The 14,131-nt window shown below is 34.7% G+C and overlaps 2 protein-coding genes across 2 annotated transcripts; both read left to right on the plus strand.

Moving 5' to 3' along the window:
• Nucleotides 1–3,548: 3,548 nt before the first annotated feature.
• LOC120251446 lies at nt 3,549–4,088 on the plus strand. The gene has a single exon (XM_039259965.1). It carries the CDS (start codon nt 3,549–3,551, stop codon nt 4,086–4,088), a length of 540 nt encoding a protein of 179 aa, XP_039115899.1.
• An 8,049-nt stretch (nt 4,089–12,137) lies between these two features.
• On the plus strand, nt 12,138–13,722 carry LOC120251447 (berberine bridge enzyme-like 18). The gene is made up of 3 exons (XM_039259966.1): nt 12,138–12,340; nt 12,449–12,575; nt 12,619–13,722. The coding sequence occupies exons 1-3, from the start codon at nt 12,138–12,140 to the stop codon at nt 13,720–13,722; spliced, it is 1,434 nt and encodes a 477-aa protein (XP_039115900.1).
• Nucleotides 13,723–14,131: the final 409 nt, after the last annotated feature.

Here is a 14,131-nt window from a genome sequence, read left to right on the forward strand (position 1 = left end):
TTGGTTGGAGTTTGACTTTATTTTTTTTATTTTTATGAAATTATTTGATTTTAGTTTAAAATTATAGGAATTCATGGTCATCACTCTTGACGTCATTACTATATATATAATATTACTGGTAATTATTAATATTAGATATATATGTGATTATATTAATATTTATCTGTGTTTAATAAGCCAATATACTATATTTATTAGTAGCAACATGTTAGTTTATTATTATATATATATTATTAGCAACACATAACACACAGGGTAATAATATACTACATATATAAATTACTATTAATGAACTATCATTAATAAAATATATATGCCAACTTAAAAAGATATATAAGATCAACTGCACAAATTTATTTTTAAAAAAAATTGTCCAAGCAAATGTCCTCACAAAATGAGAGTTTTGGAAGGGAGATATTTAGGGAATGATTGACTTTACGAGTATGTACAACTATCTTGCTGGATCAGTTTTACTTTTATTTCATTTGATTGGATTACACGCTACCTGTATCACGGAAATGCACTTTTGCTTCTTTTGTATATTTCATTATTAATGACTTAATCTCAAAGTTTGACTTTTATGGAGGATTAACTACTTTTGGCTGTATGATTTTTTTTTTAACAAAGTGGATAAATTACCGTATGGCTTTTGAGATTTGGTCTAATTCTATGATTTCATTTTAAACTTATTGATAATAATCCCTCGATGAAATATGCAATTCAATTTGGAGTAAAGTACACTTCATTATTTTGTGTAGAGGGATAATCATCCCAAGTACAGTAAATTAATAGAGAGTTGGTTGTATCTTTTGAGAAAAATATATTGAAAAATTATAGAAAGCGGTTTATTTTATTTTATTTTATATAATAAAATAGATAAATTATGAATTTATTAAAATAAAAAAACAAGTATTCTTCCTCTTCTTATTAATCATTGTTTAAGAAAAATACGAAAACCCACCGTTACTATATAGGTCTTTATGGAATCCAATGAATATATCACTTAAAAAAATTTATTAATAAAAATTTAATGTACTTGAATAAATCTCGTTGAAATCATCACCATGACCATGTGATCTCTTTTCATGTTTTATAATGTATTTTTAAGCTTGGCTTTCCACTGCCGTACTAGTCAATTACGCCAAAGGTTGAAAATAATTCTTTCTTAATATATGGCTGAAATCTAATAATAAAAATATGTGTGTGTGAAATTGCTTATAGCATTGCCATAAAACAAAACTTTAAAAGCAAATTAATTTTTAATCTCTCCATTTTTTTATTTTTAATGAAATATTAGCCATGAATAATCTTGTGAGATAGTTTTATTTAATAAATTGTTATTTATTTATTTTATTTAAAACTTTTTTTGTCTAGTGTAATTTAATTAAAAACCAAATTTAATAAGTAATTTATTTTTTTTTATAAAATAAAAACAAATCACATATAGAATTTGAAAACTAAACCATTAAAACACCGTAATCTTATTATATTACTGGTTGAAATAAATTATTGGATCACTAAAGTTTGGATCATATTGTAGATTATATTTTGATCATAAATATTTTTATTTATATTGAATTAATTATCTCACACTAGCATTATTGTTATTATTTTTTATTTTCTTAAATGTATAAGTCGAATGTGTTTTGGATTTTACTAATTCAAACTAATTTAAAATTATTTAAAATTCATCTTCAACATAAATTAGGATTTCTTAAAAAAAAATTGTCTTTAAAAAAAGTTCAAAGATCTTTCTGTTGGGTTGTGGACCACACAATATGTAGGGATATAAGGACTTATGTGCATAAGTTGTGTAGACGTACACAACTAATGTTTATAATTGTGTTTATCTTATTATATTCAAGTTTTGAATGGACCCAAATTGTGATCTAATTCAAGTTTGAATTTGGTCCTAATTATCTAATTTTAAATGTGTGGATATACATATTAATCATATGTTGTGTAGAATTCCTGGGGGCAAAATTGTCAAATCTATGATGGGCAGACTTGTAATTAGCCCCATAAAGTTTTCTTATAAATAGGGTGTGGTCCCTGACTGAGCACGCACCGATCTGAGATTCAGAATTAGGTTTTCTGAATTAGGGTTCCCATCTCCCCTCTCTGCGTGTGATCAGTGAGAAGAACCACAAGACCCAATCACTTTCATCATAATCAATGGATTCAAGTGCATGTACGCTTCCGCCACTTTCTTTGTTCCTAAGCAATCTCCAAGCAAGAAGATCCAGGGTTATAATTAGGGTTTATACCCATTAGATCCATCAAGTGGTACCAGAGCCATCTTGTGTTGGAATTGTTTGGGATTTATTATAATTAAATCTTGAATTTATTGATTTTATTATGCATGCTTCGGTTGAGGTTTTTCATGCTAATATAACGATGGTTATATATACATATATTGGTACGTGTATGATTGTTTAATTGTTATATTGCAATTCTCAAAGAGATTTTGAAAGTCGTGCCATGGCTTTTTTTCAGTAGATTGGAAATTATGATTGGATTGGTTCTTCTGAACTAAATTATTTGACTTATCCTAGGTGATGAGTGTGATGGATTTGATATTCATATATATATATATATATATATATATATATATATATATATATATATATATATATATATATATATATATATATATATATATATACTAGATTTAATTTTTATACTACGGGAAAATCATCAAGCCCTTGTGCTAATGCTTTTCTATAAAGATTTATTGATTATCATGTATCATGGATTTCAATACATGTTTATATTTACTTTTAGTAAGTTAATTTCCATTATTACCAATATCAAGGTGCAGGAGCACAATTAATGATTTATATTAATTTAAATTTTACTTTGATTTGGATTAGGATAATATTTGGATTTTAATTTGATTGTTGAAGTTTATTTAAAATTATTATGAATTTAATTTTTATTCATAATTATAAAGTTGTTTTAATAATCATTAGGAAATAACAACTTAGAGTTTGCTTTTATAGCTTTCTTGGGTATTTACTACAATTGGTAAAAGCAGCATCGTCACCAAAGTGACCTCTGTTGTGGAAATCTTTTGTTTGTGAATAACCATGGTGTTAGTGCATGCTTATTCTCATGCAGACAACACGTCGGCCCAAAGGAAAACTGTTGTCTGGCAGAGATTTGTTTGCACATGTGGTAATAAGTTGTTTATAGTTATTAAGTGTCTATTGTGAGTATTTAGTCGGCCCAAAGGAAGACTTCATACTTGACTAGATTTTACTATAAAACTTGATTACTGCAACAAGTTGATTACTAGTGAATTGAATCTCTGTCCAAAGACTAGGTTTACTGTCACAACAATTGACTTGTAGATGGGTGGTTGTTATTTATATGCTTGATTATTATATTTTTGTTATTTAATTGTGAGTTGATTTTTGTTAATTGCTCAATGAACAGTTGACATCATGAGTGTTAATAATGTATTTACTACACTCAATGGCATTCCTATGCTTAATGGCACAAATTTCAAAACTTGGAAAAACAAGGTGACACTTGTTTTGGGATGTATGGATCTAGACTATGCATTAAGAGAACCATGTCCTGCACCTCTTACAGATCAAAGCTCTCTTGAGGATAGGAGAGTTTTTGAGAGGTGGGAGCGGTCTAACCGTATAGGTCTAATGATCATGAAGAATACAATCCCGGAGACTTTTCTGAACACTACATCTGATAAAAGGGACATTAAGCAGTTCCTTGACACCCTGGAAGAACGCTTCGTAAGAAGTGATAAGGCGGAGACTAGTGCTACACTAAAGAAACTAGTTTCCATGAGGTATAAGGGTGATCGGAATATACGAGAGTACGTCCTTGATATGTGTCATCTAGCTGGAAAATTAAAGAGTTTGAAATTTGAGATACCAGAAGATGTTCTAGTGCATATGGTGTTGATTTCCCTCCCTCCTCAATTTAGTCAGTTTGAAGTGAATTATAACTGTCAAAAGGAAAAATGGACAGTAAATGAACTTATCTCACATTTAGCACAAGAGGAAGATCGGATAAAGCAACGTGAGGTTGAGAGTGCTGATTTTGCATCTTCAAGCCATTAGAACAAGTGCAAGAGTTCGTAGTTGTTTTATTAATATTAAAGCTTATAGGGATAAACTCCATTGTTGTGGATCCGCTTGCATTAGCTCCTATAGTTTTTAATAAGCATGTCGCTTATATGGTCGACATTTGTAGAGATGCTTTGATTAGTGGGAGTTTATATTTAGTTGGTTTTAATATTTGTATTAATGTCATGACATTTATAATAGATTTTTGTGAAATTTCTAGATTATTCATTGTTTTTACTCTCGAACTATAATCTCATAAAAGTTTTTTTAAAAGTCGGACCAGTTGGAAATAGACAAGCGTAGATCACATCGGCTTGTAATTTCCATGCTACACATCCACACTTGATCTATGTTATTAGTTAAGTCGGTATATGTGATCATCGTGGGTTTAGTTGCATTATATCTGGGCGACGAGCGCCCTTTGTTCCATGTATTGATGAGGTCGATGGACGAGATTGATTTAGGTAATTTTTCAGTTGTAATTACATTTGGTTGTTGATAGTAATTTATACACAATTTTGAATTCCCGAAAGTGCATGATTGTATGGTCCAAGTGGGAGATTGTTGGGTTGTGGACCACACAATATGTAGGGATATAAGGACTTATGTGCATAAGTTGTGTAGACGTACACAACTAATGTTTATAATTGTGTTTATCTTATTATATTCAAGTTTTGAATGGACCCAAATTGTGATCTAATTCAAGTTTGAATTTGGTCCTAATTATCTAATTTTAAATGTGTGGATATACATATTAATCATATGTTGTGTAGAATTCCTGGGGGCAAAATTGTCAAATCTATGATGGGCAGACTTGTTGTCACACCCACCCCTTCTACTGAGGTAAATGTGGCACCCATCAGTTAAAATTCCCTTTTAACTGGAAACTGACACCCTGCTTTAAACAAAATCAGACCTACAAATCACAATTTACAACTTTACACCAACTACAGGTTCAAATACATAAATATCATGAATACAATAACTCAAATTATGGGTACAACCGCTACAAGATCACAACACCAATGACAAGAAATAAAGAAAGGGGGGACCCATCGCAGTCCCGGACTCAACCTCGACTAGCTCTATAGTCGATCAGCAATCTAGGGTCCCGCTCCCCGCAGCTACAAAGACATTCAGATTGGTCAGTAGTGGCTTAATAATTTCAAATACTTAAATACAGATATATATATAGTATATAAATACCAACTTCTCAAATAATTTTTCCAACTTTTTCCAAAAATACCGTAATTCTAGCAAAATACAATCTTTTAAAGAACTCTTGAAACATAAATTCAACATAGATCAACATCAATTTGATTTTTCTCAGAAACACAAATTTTGTGAGAGACCGCCTCATCACAATTCAAAAAAATAACATAAATCTCAAATTCAAAAATACAAAGAATACCCAACACTCACCCAAAGATAACATGGTCTAGAAAACTCTCTAAACCTTTCGCCGTGGGTCAGCGGCTAGGTTCGGGAGCCGCCAAGGAACTCATGTCCCTAATCGCTGACCCATCGGCTCACCGGCCCGGCGACCCCTGGCCACCCGATGAATATCCGATCAGTGGCTCTACACTCCCACCCGAATCGGCCCCTCGTAGTAATCAATACCCTGTGTCCACCACGCCACCTCTAAAGGTCGGCCCGTGGGGACCCACTCATCGCAGAGTCGGGCCTTAGCCCGTCACCATCAAAACCATCAAGTAAATACAAAGAATAATACCATCTCAGATAAATCATAACACGTGATCCTTTTTCCGAGACAAGTATTCACATCACGTAAATAAACATTATTTTCCACAAAGCCAATGCCAAACGATAATAATGCATAATACCAAGAAAGCCCAGATTCATCGATACCATTCCTATACCGTGAATGAAAACCAATTCTATTAACAATGCCGATAAAACATCTTTAATATGCTCACATGGTTTCGCAAATCACTCCAAATCAAAGCATATATACCCATCAAAAATAAATACAAGAATTGAATAATTAAATCACATATACATGTATTTTCACTATTCACAAATCACGATAATTATACAAAACTCGATGTATCAATACTGAGTTATCACGGCACATCGTAGGAAAAATAAATATAAGTATATTTCGACCTTATACGCTAATTAAACATGATAAAATGAAATACTTAAACATTTATTTCCAAAAATACTAGCCATTAAACAATTATTTCAAAATAATAATAATTAATCAATTATTTAAAAATAATAGCCACTACTAACTCACCCTCGTGTCCCTTGGGTTCCTCGCTAGACCCTGAACTCCCTCCCAAGACCCGAACAACACCTAATAGAATAATATAATAAAAAAATAAATAACATATTTAAACTCAAAAAGAAAAATACAAAAAAATAATAATCAACTCTATCTGGGCCCACTCACTCCAATCTGGCTCAAACCCCGACCTGCGATAATCAAATCGGGTCTCCAATCGCACTTAAGCCAACTCAATTTGGACTAGACCATTCCTGACCAACCCCGAACCATCCTCAATTCCAATCGAACCAAGCTCACATTCACCCGAACCAAACTCAATTTCACTCGAACCAGGTTTAATTAAACCAATCAGCCTTGAACCAACTCAATTCTTATACAAAATATATTGAACCAACTTGGTTCAGCCCAAAACCCTTAGCCCAACATCCAAACCAAACCCAAATCAACTTCAACTAATTCAATTCAACCAAACCATTCAAGTCCAACCACACTCAACTTGATTTAATCAAACCCTGACCAGATCAATTCAATCAAACCCAACCAATTCAATTCTCATCCAAAACCCAATTCCAATTCAATTAAATGAACTTGGTTAAAACCAAATCAAACTCAACTCAATCAATTCAATTCAATTCAACTCAACCAAATCAATTATAACTTGGTTTGATCCAACCAAATCAACTTGGCTAACTCAACCAATTCCAATCTAACCATCATCATTAACATCTTAATCATCATAATCATCAACTTAATTAACTAAACTAAACCCTAATCTCGTGCTACAAGAATTGCTACAAAGAAACCGAAAAATCTCATCCTTCATTCAAGCTAGATTCATCACAAATACAATGATTTTTTTCAACACAAATCGAAGCAACAATCATCTATAACCATTAAACATGTTTTTTTCCTACTCAAATCCATCATTATCTTCATCAAATCCATCAAATACACATATATACATGCATACATACACTCATTCATCAAAAAAATACACCAAGAAAAGCTCTTCACCAACTAAAACCATCCCTCCCATGAGCTCCCTCCGCGATCTCCCATCCCCCACCTCAAATCTCCCATTTTTTTCTCCTCATTTCTTCATTTTTTTATTTTATTTTTTTCTTCTCGAGCTATCAGAAGCACAAAGATGGAGAAGAAGATGAACCATTTCTCAAACCCTAGATTTTTTTCCTCTAAATTACATTTTTCAGCCGAAATTCACTTTCAATCCCTCCAAATATATTTTTCTTACAAAACAGTCCCTGAAAAAAACTCACCAATGATCCCTGAATTATGAAATAGTATTCTCAAAAAGGTCCCTTTCAAATTACCCAACGGTCCCCAGGTTATAACACAACATTTTTTTAAAAGATCCCTTCCATCTTACTTTTTCAGTCCTCGGTTTCCATAGACAATTCATGTCCATCCTTTTTCATTTATTTTTTTAACCCAAAAATTTTTTTAAAAACTTTTACATTTAAGTCCTTGTTCTTTCCGACTGGTTTCTACCAAAATTACTCCGTATAAAAAAATATTATCGAACTCGTAGTAATACCCTCGAATATTTTTTTCCAAGAATTATCCAAAGGTTCGTGGTATTACAATCCTTCCCTTAAAAAAATTTCGTCCCTCGAAATTTCTTAGCATGCATCAACTCGATATCACCGAATTTCATTTATCGGTTCCAAGATCCGCTTTCTCTTGCTACAAATATGCTTAATAGTAAATAATCACACTCGCAAATCACTATATATCGATCATCAAACAACATGCCAAACACACTTCTTTGGCATCTTCAAGTCAACTCATTTTGGATAAAAAAACAATTCACAAATATCTCAACCCATGATCCCGATCATAAAGACACTACTCACCTCTTTGTCTCAAAATGTCAAAAACCTACTATCACTCCCTCAATCCCAACATGCAACTTAGGTTTTAAACCCGACTGGAGACTCTAAATACTTCTATCGGGCCCTTAACTTTCTCGTCTAATCACTACTAAACCTTTAAGTCTAGACACGACTTCTAAACTTAGGCTCGGATCACAACCCGTGATCTCTACCAAACCTGGGATATCTCAACCTACGACTCGATACCAAAAAGATGTCACACCCACCCCTTCTACTCGAGGTAAATGTGAACTCCATCAGCTTAAAAATTCCCTTTAACTCGAAACCCGACATCCCGCTTTTAAACAAAATCAGACTCTACAAATCACAATTTACAACTTTACACCAACTACAGTGTTCAAATACATAAATATCATGAATACAATAACTCAAATTTATGGGTACAACCGCTACAAGATCACAACACCAACGACAAGAAATAAAGAAAAGGGGACCCACTCGCAGTCCCCGACTCAACCTCGACTAGCTCTATAGTCGATCAGCAATCTAGGGTCCCTGCCTCCCGCAGCTACAAGACATTCAGCTGGCTCAGAGTGCTTAATAATTTCAAATACTTAAATACGAGATATATATAGTATATAAATACCAACTTCTCAAATAATTTTTCCAACTTTTTCCAAAAATACCGTAATTCTAGCAAAAATACAATCTTTAAAGAACTCTTGAAACATAAATTCAACATAGATCAACATCAATTTGATTTTTCTCAGAAACACAAATTTTGTAGAGATCGCCTCATCACAATTCAAAAAAATAACATAAATCTCAAATTCAAAAATACAAAGAATACCCAACACTCACCCAAAGATAACATGAGTCTAGAAAACTCTCTAAACCTTCTGCCGTGGCAGCGCTAGGTTCGTGAGCCGTCAAGGAACTCACGTCCTCATCGCTGACTCCATCTGGCTCACCCGCGCGACCCGGCCACCCGATGAATATCCGGGTCGGGGCTCTACACTCCCACCCGAACCGGCCCCTCGTAGTAATCAATACCCTGTGTCCACCACGCCACCTCTAAAGGTCGGCCCTGGGGACCCACTCATCGCAGAGTCGGGCCTTAGCCCGTCACCATCAAAACCATCAAGTAAATACAAAGAATAATACCATCTCAGTATAAATCATAACACGTGATCCTTTTTCCAGACAAGTATTCACATCACGTAAATAAACATTATTTTCCACAAAGCCAATGCCAAACGATAATAATGCATAATACCAAGAAAGCTCAGATTCACGATACCATTCCCTATACCAGAATGAAAACCAATTCTATTAACAATGCCGATAAAACATCTTTTAATATGCTCACATGGTTTTCGCAAATCACTCCAAATCAAAGCATATATACCCATCAAAAAAATAAATACAAGAATTGAATAATTAAATCACATATACATGTATTTTCACTATTCACAAATACGTATAATTATACAAAACTGATGTATCAATACTGTTATCATGGCACATCGTAGGAAAAATAAATATAAGTATATTTTCACCTTTATACTGCAATTAAACATGATAAAATGAAATACTTAAACATTTATTTCCAAAATACTAGCTATTAAACAATTATTTCAAAATAATAATAATTAATCAATTATTTAAAAATAATAGCCACTACCAACTCACCCTGTGTCCTCGGGTTCCTTGCTAGACCCTGAACTCCCTCCCAAGACCCGAACAACACCTAATAGAATAATATAATAAAAAAATAAATAACATATTTAAACTCAAAAAGAAAATACAAAAAAATAATAATCAACTCTATCGGGGCCCACTCACTCCAATCGGTTCAAACCTCGACCTAGCATAATCAAATCGGTCTCCAATTGCACTTAAGCCCAACTCAATTTGGACTAGACCATTCCTGACCAACCTCGAACCATCCTCAATTCCATCGAACCAAGCTCACATTCACCGAACCAAACTCAATTTCACTCGAACCAGGTTTAATTAAACCAATCAGCCTTGAACCAACTCAATTCTTATACAAAAATATATTGAACCAACTTGGTTCAGCCCCAAAACCCTTAGCCCAACATCCAAAACCAAAACCCAAATCAACTTCAACTAATTCAATTCAACCAAACCATTCAAGTCCAACCACACTCAACTCTGATTTAATCAAACCCCGACCGGATCAATTCAATCAAACCCAACCAATTCAATTCTCATCCAAAACCCAATTCCAATTCAATTAAATGAACTTGGTTAAACCAAAATCAAACTCAACTCAATCAATTCAATTCAATTCAACTCAACCAAATCAATTATAACTTGGTTTGATCCAACCAAATCAACTTGGCTAACTCAACCAATTCCAATCTAACCATCATCATTAACATCTTAATCATCATAATCATCAACTTAATTAACTAAACCAAACCCCTAATCTCGGTAGCTACAGAATTGCTACAAGAAACCGAAAAATCTCATCCTTCATTCAAGCTAGATTCATCACAAATACAATGATTTTTTTCAACACAAATCAAGAATAATCATCTATAACCATTAAACATGTTTTTTTCCCTACTCAAATCCATCATTATCTTCATCAAATCCATCAAATACACATATATACATGCATACATACACTCATTCATCAAAAAAATACACCAAGAAAAGCTCTTACCAACTAAAACCATCCCTCCCATGAGCTCCCTCCGCGATCTCCCATCCCCACCCTCAAATCTCCCATTTTTTTCTCCTCATTTCTTCATTTTTTTATTTTTATTTTTTTCTTCTCGGGTTATCAGTAGCACAAAGATGGAGAAGAAGATGAACCATTTCTCAAACCCTAGATTTTTTTCCTCTAAATTACATTTTTCAGCCGAAATTCACTTTCAATCCCTCCAAATATATTTTTCTTACAAAACAGTCCCTGAAAAAAACTCACCAATGATCCCTGAATTATGAAATAGTATTCTCAAAAGGTCCCTTTCAAATTACCCAACGGTCCCCTGTGTTATAACACAACATTTTTTTAAAAGATCCCTTCCATCTTACTTTTCAGTCCTCGGTTTCCATAGACAATTCATGTCCATCCTTTTTCATTTATTTTTTTAACCCAAAAATTTTTTTAAAAAAACTTTTTACATTTAAGTCCTTGTTCTTTCCGCTTGGGTTTCTCACCAAAATTGCTCTGCATAAAAATATTATCAGAATCGTAGTAATACCCCTCGAATATATTTTTTTCGATGAATTATCCAAAGGTTCAGGGTATTACACTTGTAATTAGCCCCATAAAGTTTTCTTATAAATAGGGTGTGGTCCCTGACTGAGCACGCACCGATCTGAGATTCAGAATTAGGGTTTTTCGAATTAGGGTTCCCATCTCCCTCTCTGCGTGTGATCGGTGAGAAGAACCACGAAGACCCAATCACTTTCATCATAATCAATGGATTCAAGTGCAGGTACGCTTCCGCCACTTTCTTTGTTCCTAAGCAATCTCCAAGCAAGAAGATCCAGGGTTATAATTAGGGTTTATACCCATTAGATCCATCACTTTCTTCACACGTGGATATAAAAATAGTATGGTCTCAACGCGCGCGCGCTCACACACACACACACACACACACACACACACACACACACACACATATATAAATATATATGTCAGTGTGAAATTCTTTCTTCTCTCCTTGAATCTTTGTTGTTTTGTGAATACACTATGATGGGACTTCCAACCATTAATTATACAATTTTCTAATTTTTCGGGAGATGCTAATCGTACAAGTTCATCTATTTAATTAATGCCTATGCTTGAATATGACTAATTTAACCAATTTACAAAAACACAAAAAATTAAAATTTCAATAAGGCAAGCGATTAGCTAAGCCTATAAATAACAAGCAAAACTTCTCATTCCATGCACCAATGGCTTCAAGCTCTGCAACTCCTCTCCTTCTCTTATGCCTCATCTCCATCTCCTTCGGAACAACTTGCCATTCATTCACCACTGAACAATTCGTCCAATGCCTCCAAAGCAAAACCTTACCAAATAACATCTCCGAACTACTCTACTTCCCAAACACCACTTCCTACTCCACCGTTCTCCTCTCCTCCATTTCAAACATCAGGTTCACCACCCCACAAACACCAAAACCCCTACTCATCTTCACACCAACTCAGGAATCCCATGTCCAAGCATCTGTCCTCTGTTGTAAAAACTATTCTCTTTCCCTTAGAGTTCGGAGTGGTGGCCATGATTTGGAAGGACTCTCTTACCGAACTGTGGACAACCAATCTTTCATGATTCTAGACCTCACCGACTACCGAAAAGTGACCGTTGATGTAGAGCATCGCACGGCGTTGGTCCAGGCCGGTGCAACTTTGGGCGACGTATACTACCAAATAGCCAACCAAAGCACAACACTTGGATTCCCCGGCTGGCACTTGCCCCACTGTTGGCGTCGGCGGTCAGATAGGTGCCGGTGGCGTTGGAACTCTTGTCAGGAAGTACGGACTCGCCGCTGACAATGTCTTGGATGTAAGACTTGTGGACGTGCATGGCCGGATATTGGACAAAGATTCCATGGGAGAGGATCTCTTCTGGGCTGTGAGAGGTGGTGGAGCTGTGAGCTTTTGTGTTGTTCTTTTATGGAAGTTGAGGTTAGTTCCAGTCCCTCAAACTGTTACCTTGTTCAATGTCCGCAAGTCATTACAGGATGGTGCAATAGATATCATTGACAAGTGGCAGCACGTCGCTTACAATCTCCCAGAGGAATTGTTCATTGAGACTGTGATGCAAACTCTAATGAACGGTACCAAAGGAGCAGAAGTTTTCTTCAATGGGCTGTATTTAGGGAAGTCCAATGAGGCTCTGCAGGTGATGAACAATAGGTTTCCTGAGTTGGGAGTGAAAGCGAGTGATTTGAATGAGATGAGTTGGATTCAGTCAGTCTTGTCCTTTGCCCTTTATCCTAGTGATTCCTCTATTGAAATCCTTCTCGATAGGAGCCTCCAACAAAAGGCTAATTTTAAGGCTAAGTCTGACTATGCAGTGAATCTTCTTCCAAAAGATGCATTGAACATCTTGTGGAATAGTTTACTGCAAGTTGACAGAGCAGCCATTTATTTTGAACCATATGGCGGGAAGATGGCTGAGATTCCGGAGTTCCAGACACCATTTCCTCATAGGAAGGGGAGTCTATTCAACATCCTTTATCTTGTGGCATGGGCTGATGAGGCTGAGGCTGAAGAAAACTTGAACTGGGTTAGAAATTTATACAATCAAATGACACCTTACGTCTCAAAGATTCCCAGGGGTGCATACTTGAACTATAGAGATTTGGATTTAGGGATGAATGAAGGGAGAAACACAAGCTATTTCATGGCTGAGGTGTGGGGTCACAAGTACTTCAAGAGTAACTTCTTAAGGTTGGCTCTTGTCAAGGGTCAAGTTGATCCTCATAATTTCTTCTACTATGAACAAAGCATTCCTCCTCTTTTGCATGCTTAGCTTTGATAAAAAGCTGCTTATGTGTCAGCGATGTAAGTGCTTGTGTGGCAGTCTGAGTGGAAGAAATAACACTTGGTCATATGTAGGATTAAGTTATGAGTCAGTTGTTCGGTTATCTTGGTGATTGTGATACTGGTTGTTCAGCAGTTATATGTGTTTCTAAGTCAAAAAGTTAATGTTGTAAGCCTTGATATAAAGGCATATATATTAACCTGTTTTAATGAAGTAAGTGAATGAAGTTATCTATCTGGCTCTTTTACTGTTTTATTGAATGTAAATAAAATCCTTTATAATCCACTTTAACAGTGCTTTGATTGGAAAGGCAGACATCCTCGGTTTTTAGTTTGAAATGTGTAATAAGAATATGCTAGGGATAAAGTTCTTAAAAATTTGTCTTAAGCTTGTTTGT

Source organism: Dioscorea cayenensis, chromosome 20 (assembly GCF_009730915.1).
Source record: "Dioscorea cayenensis subsp. rotundata cultivar TDr96_F1 chromosome 20, TDr96_F1_v2_PseudoChromosome.rev07_lg8_w22 25.fasta, whole genome shotgun sequence".
Lineage (NCBI taxonomy): Eukaryota > Viridiplantae > Streptophyta > Magnoliopsida > Dioscoreales > Dioscoreaceae > Dioscorea > Dioscorea cayenensis.

Excerpts from the sequence above, each read along its gene's own strand:
- LOC120251446 (XM_039259965.1), top strand. The coding sequence starts at position 3,549 with ATGGATCTAGACTATGCATTAAGAGAACCATGTCCTGCACCTCTTACA.
- LOC120251447 (XM_039259966.1), top strand. The coding sequence starts at position 12,138 with ATGGCTTCAAGCTCTGCAACTCCTCTCCTTCTCTTATGCCTCATCTCC. Across the intron at positions 12,341-12,448 it reads TCCTCCATTTCAAACATCAG|AGTTCGGAGTGGTGGCCATG; the intron begins GTTCACCACCCC and ends TCTTTCCCTTAG. Across the intron at positions 12,576-12,618 it reads TAGAGCATCGCACGGCGTTG|CCAACCAAAGCACAACACTT; the intron begins GTCCAGGCCGGT and ends ACTACCAAATAG.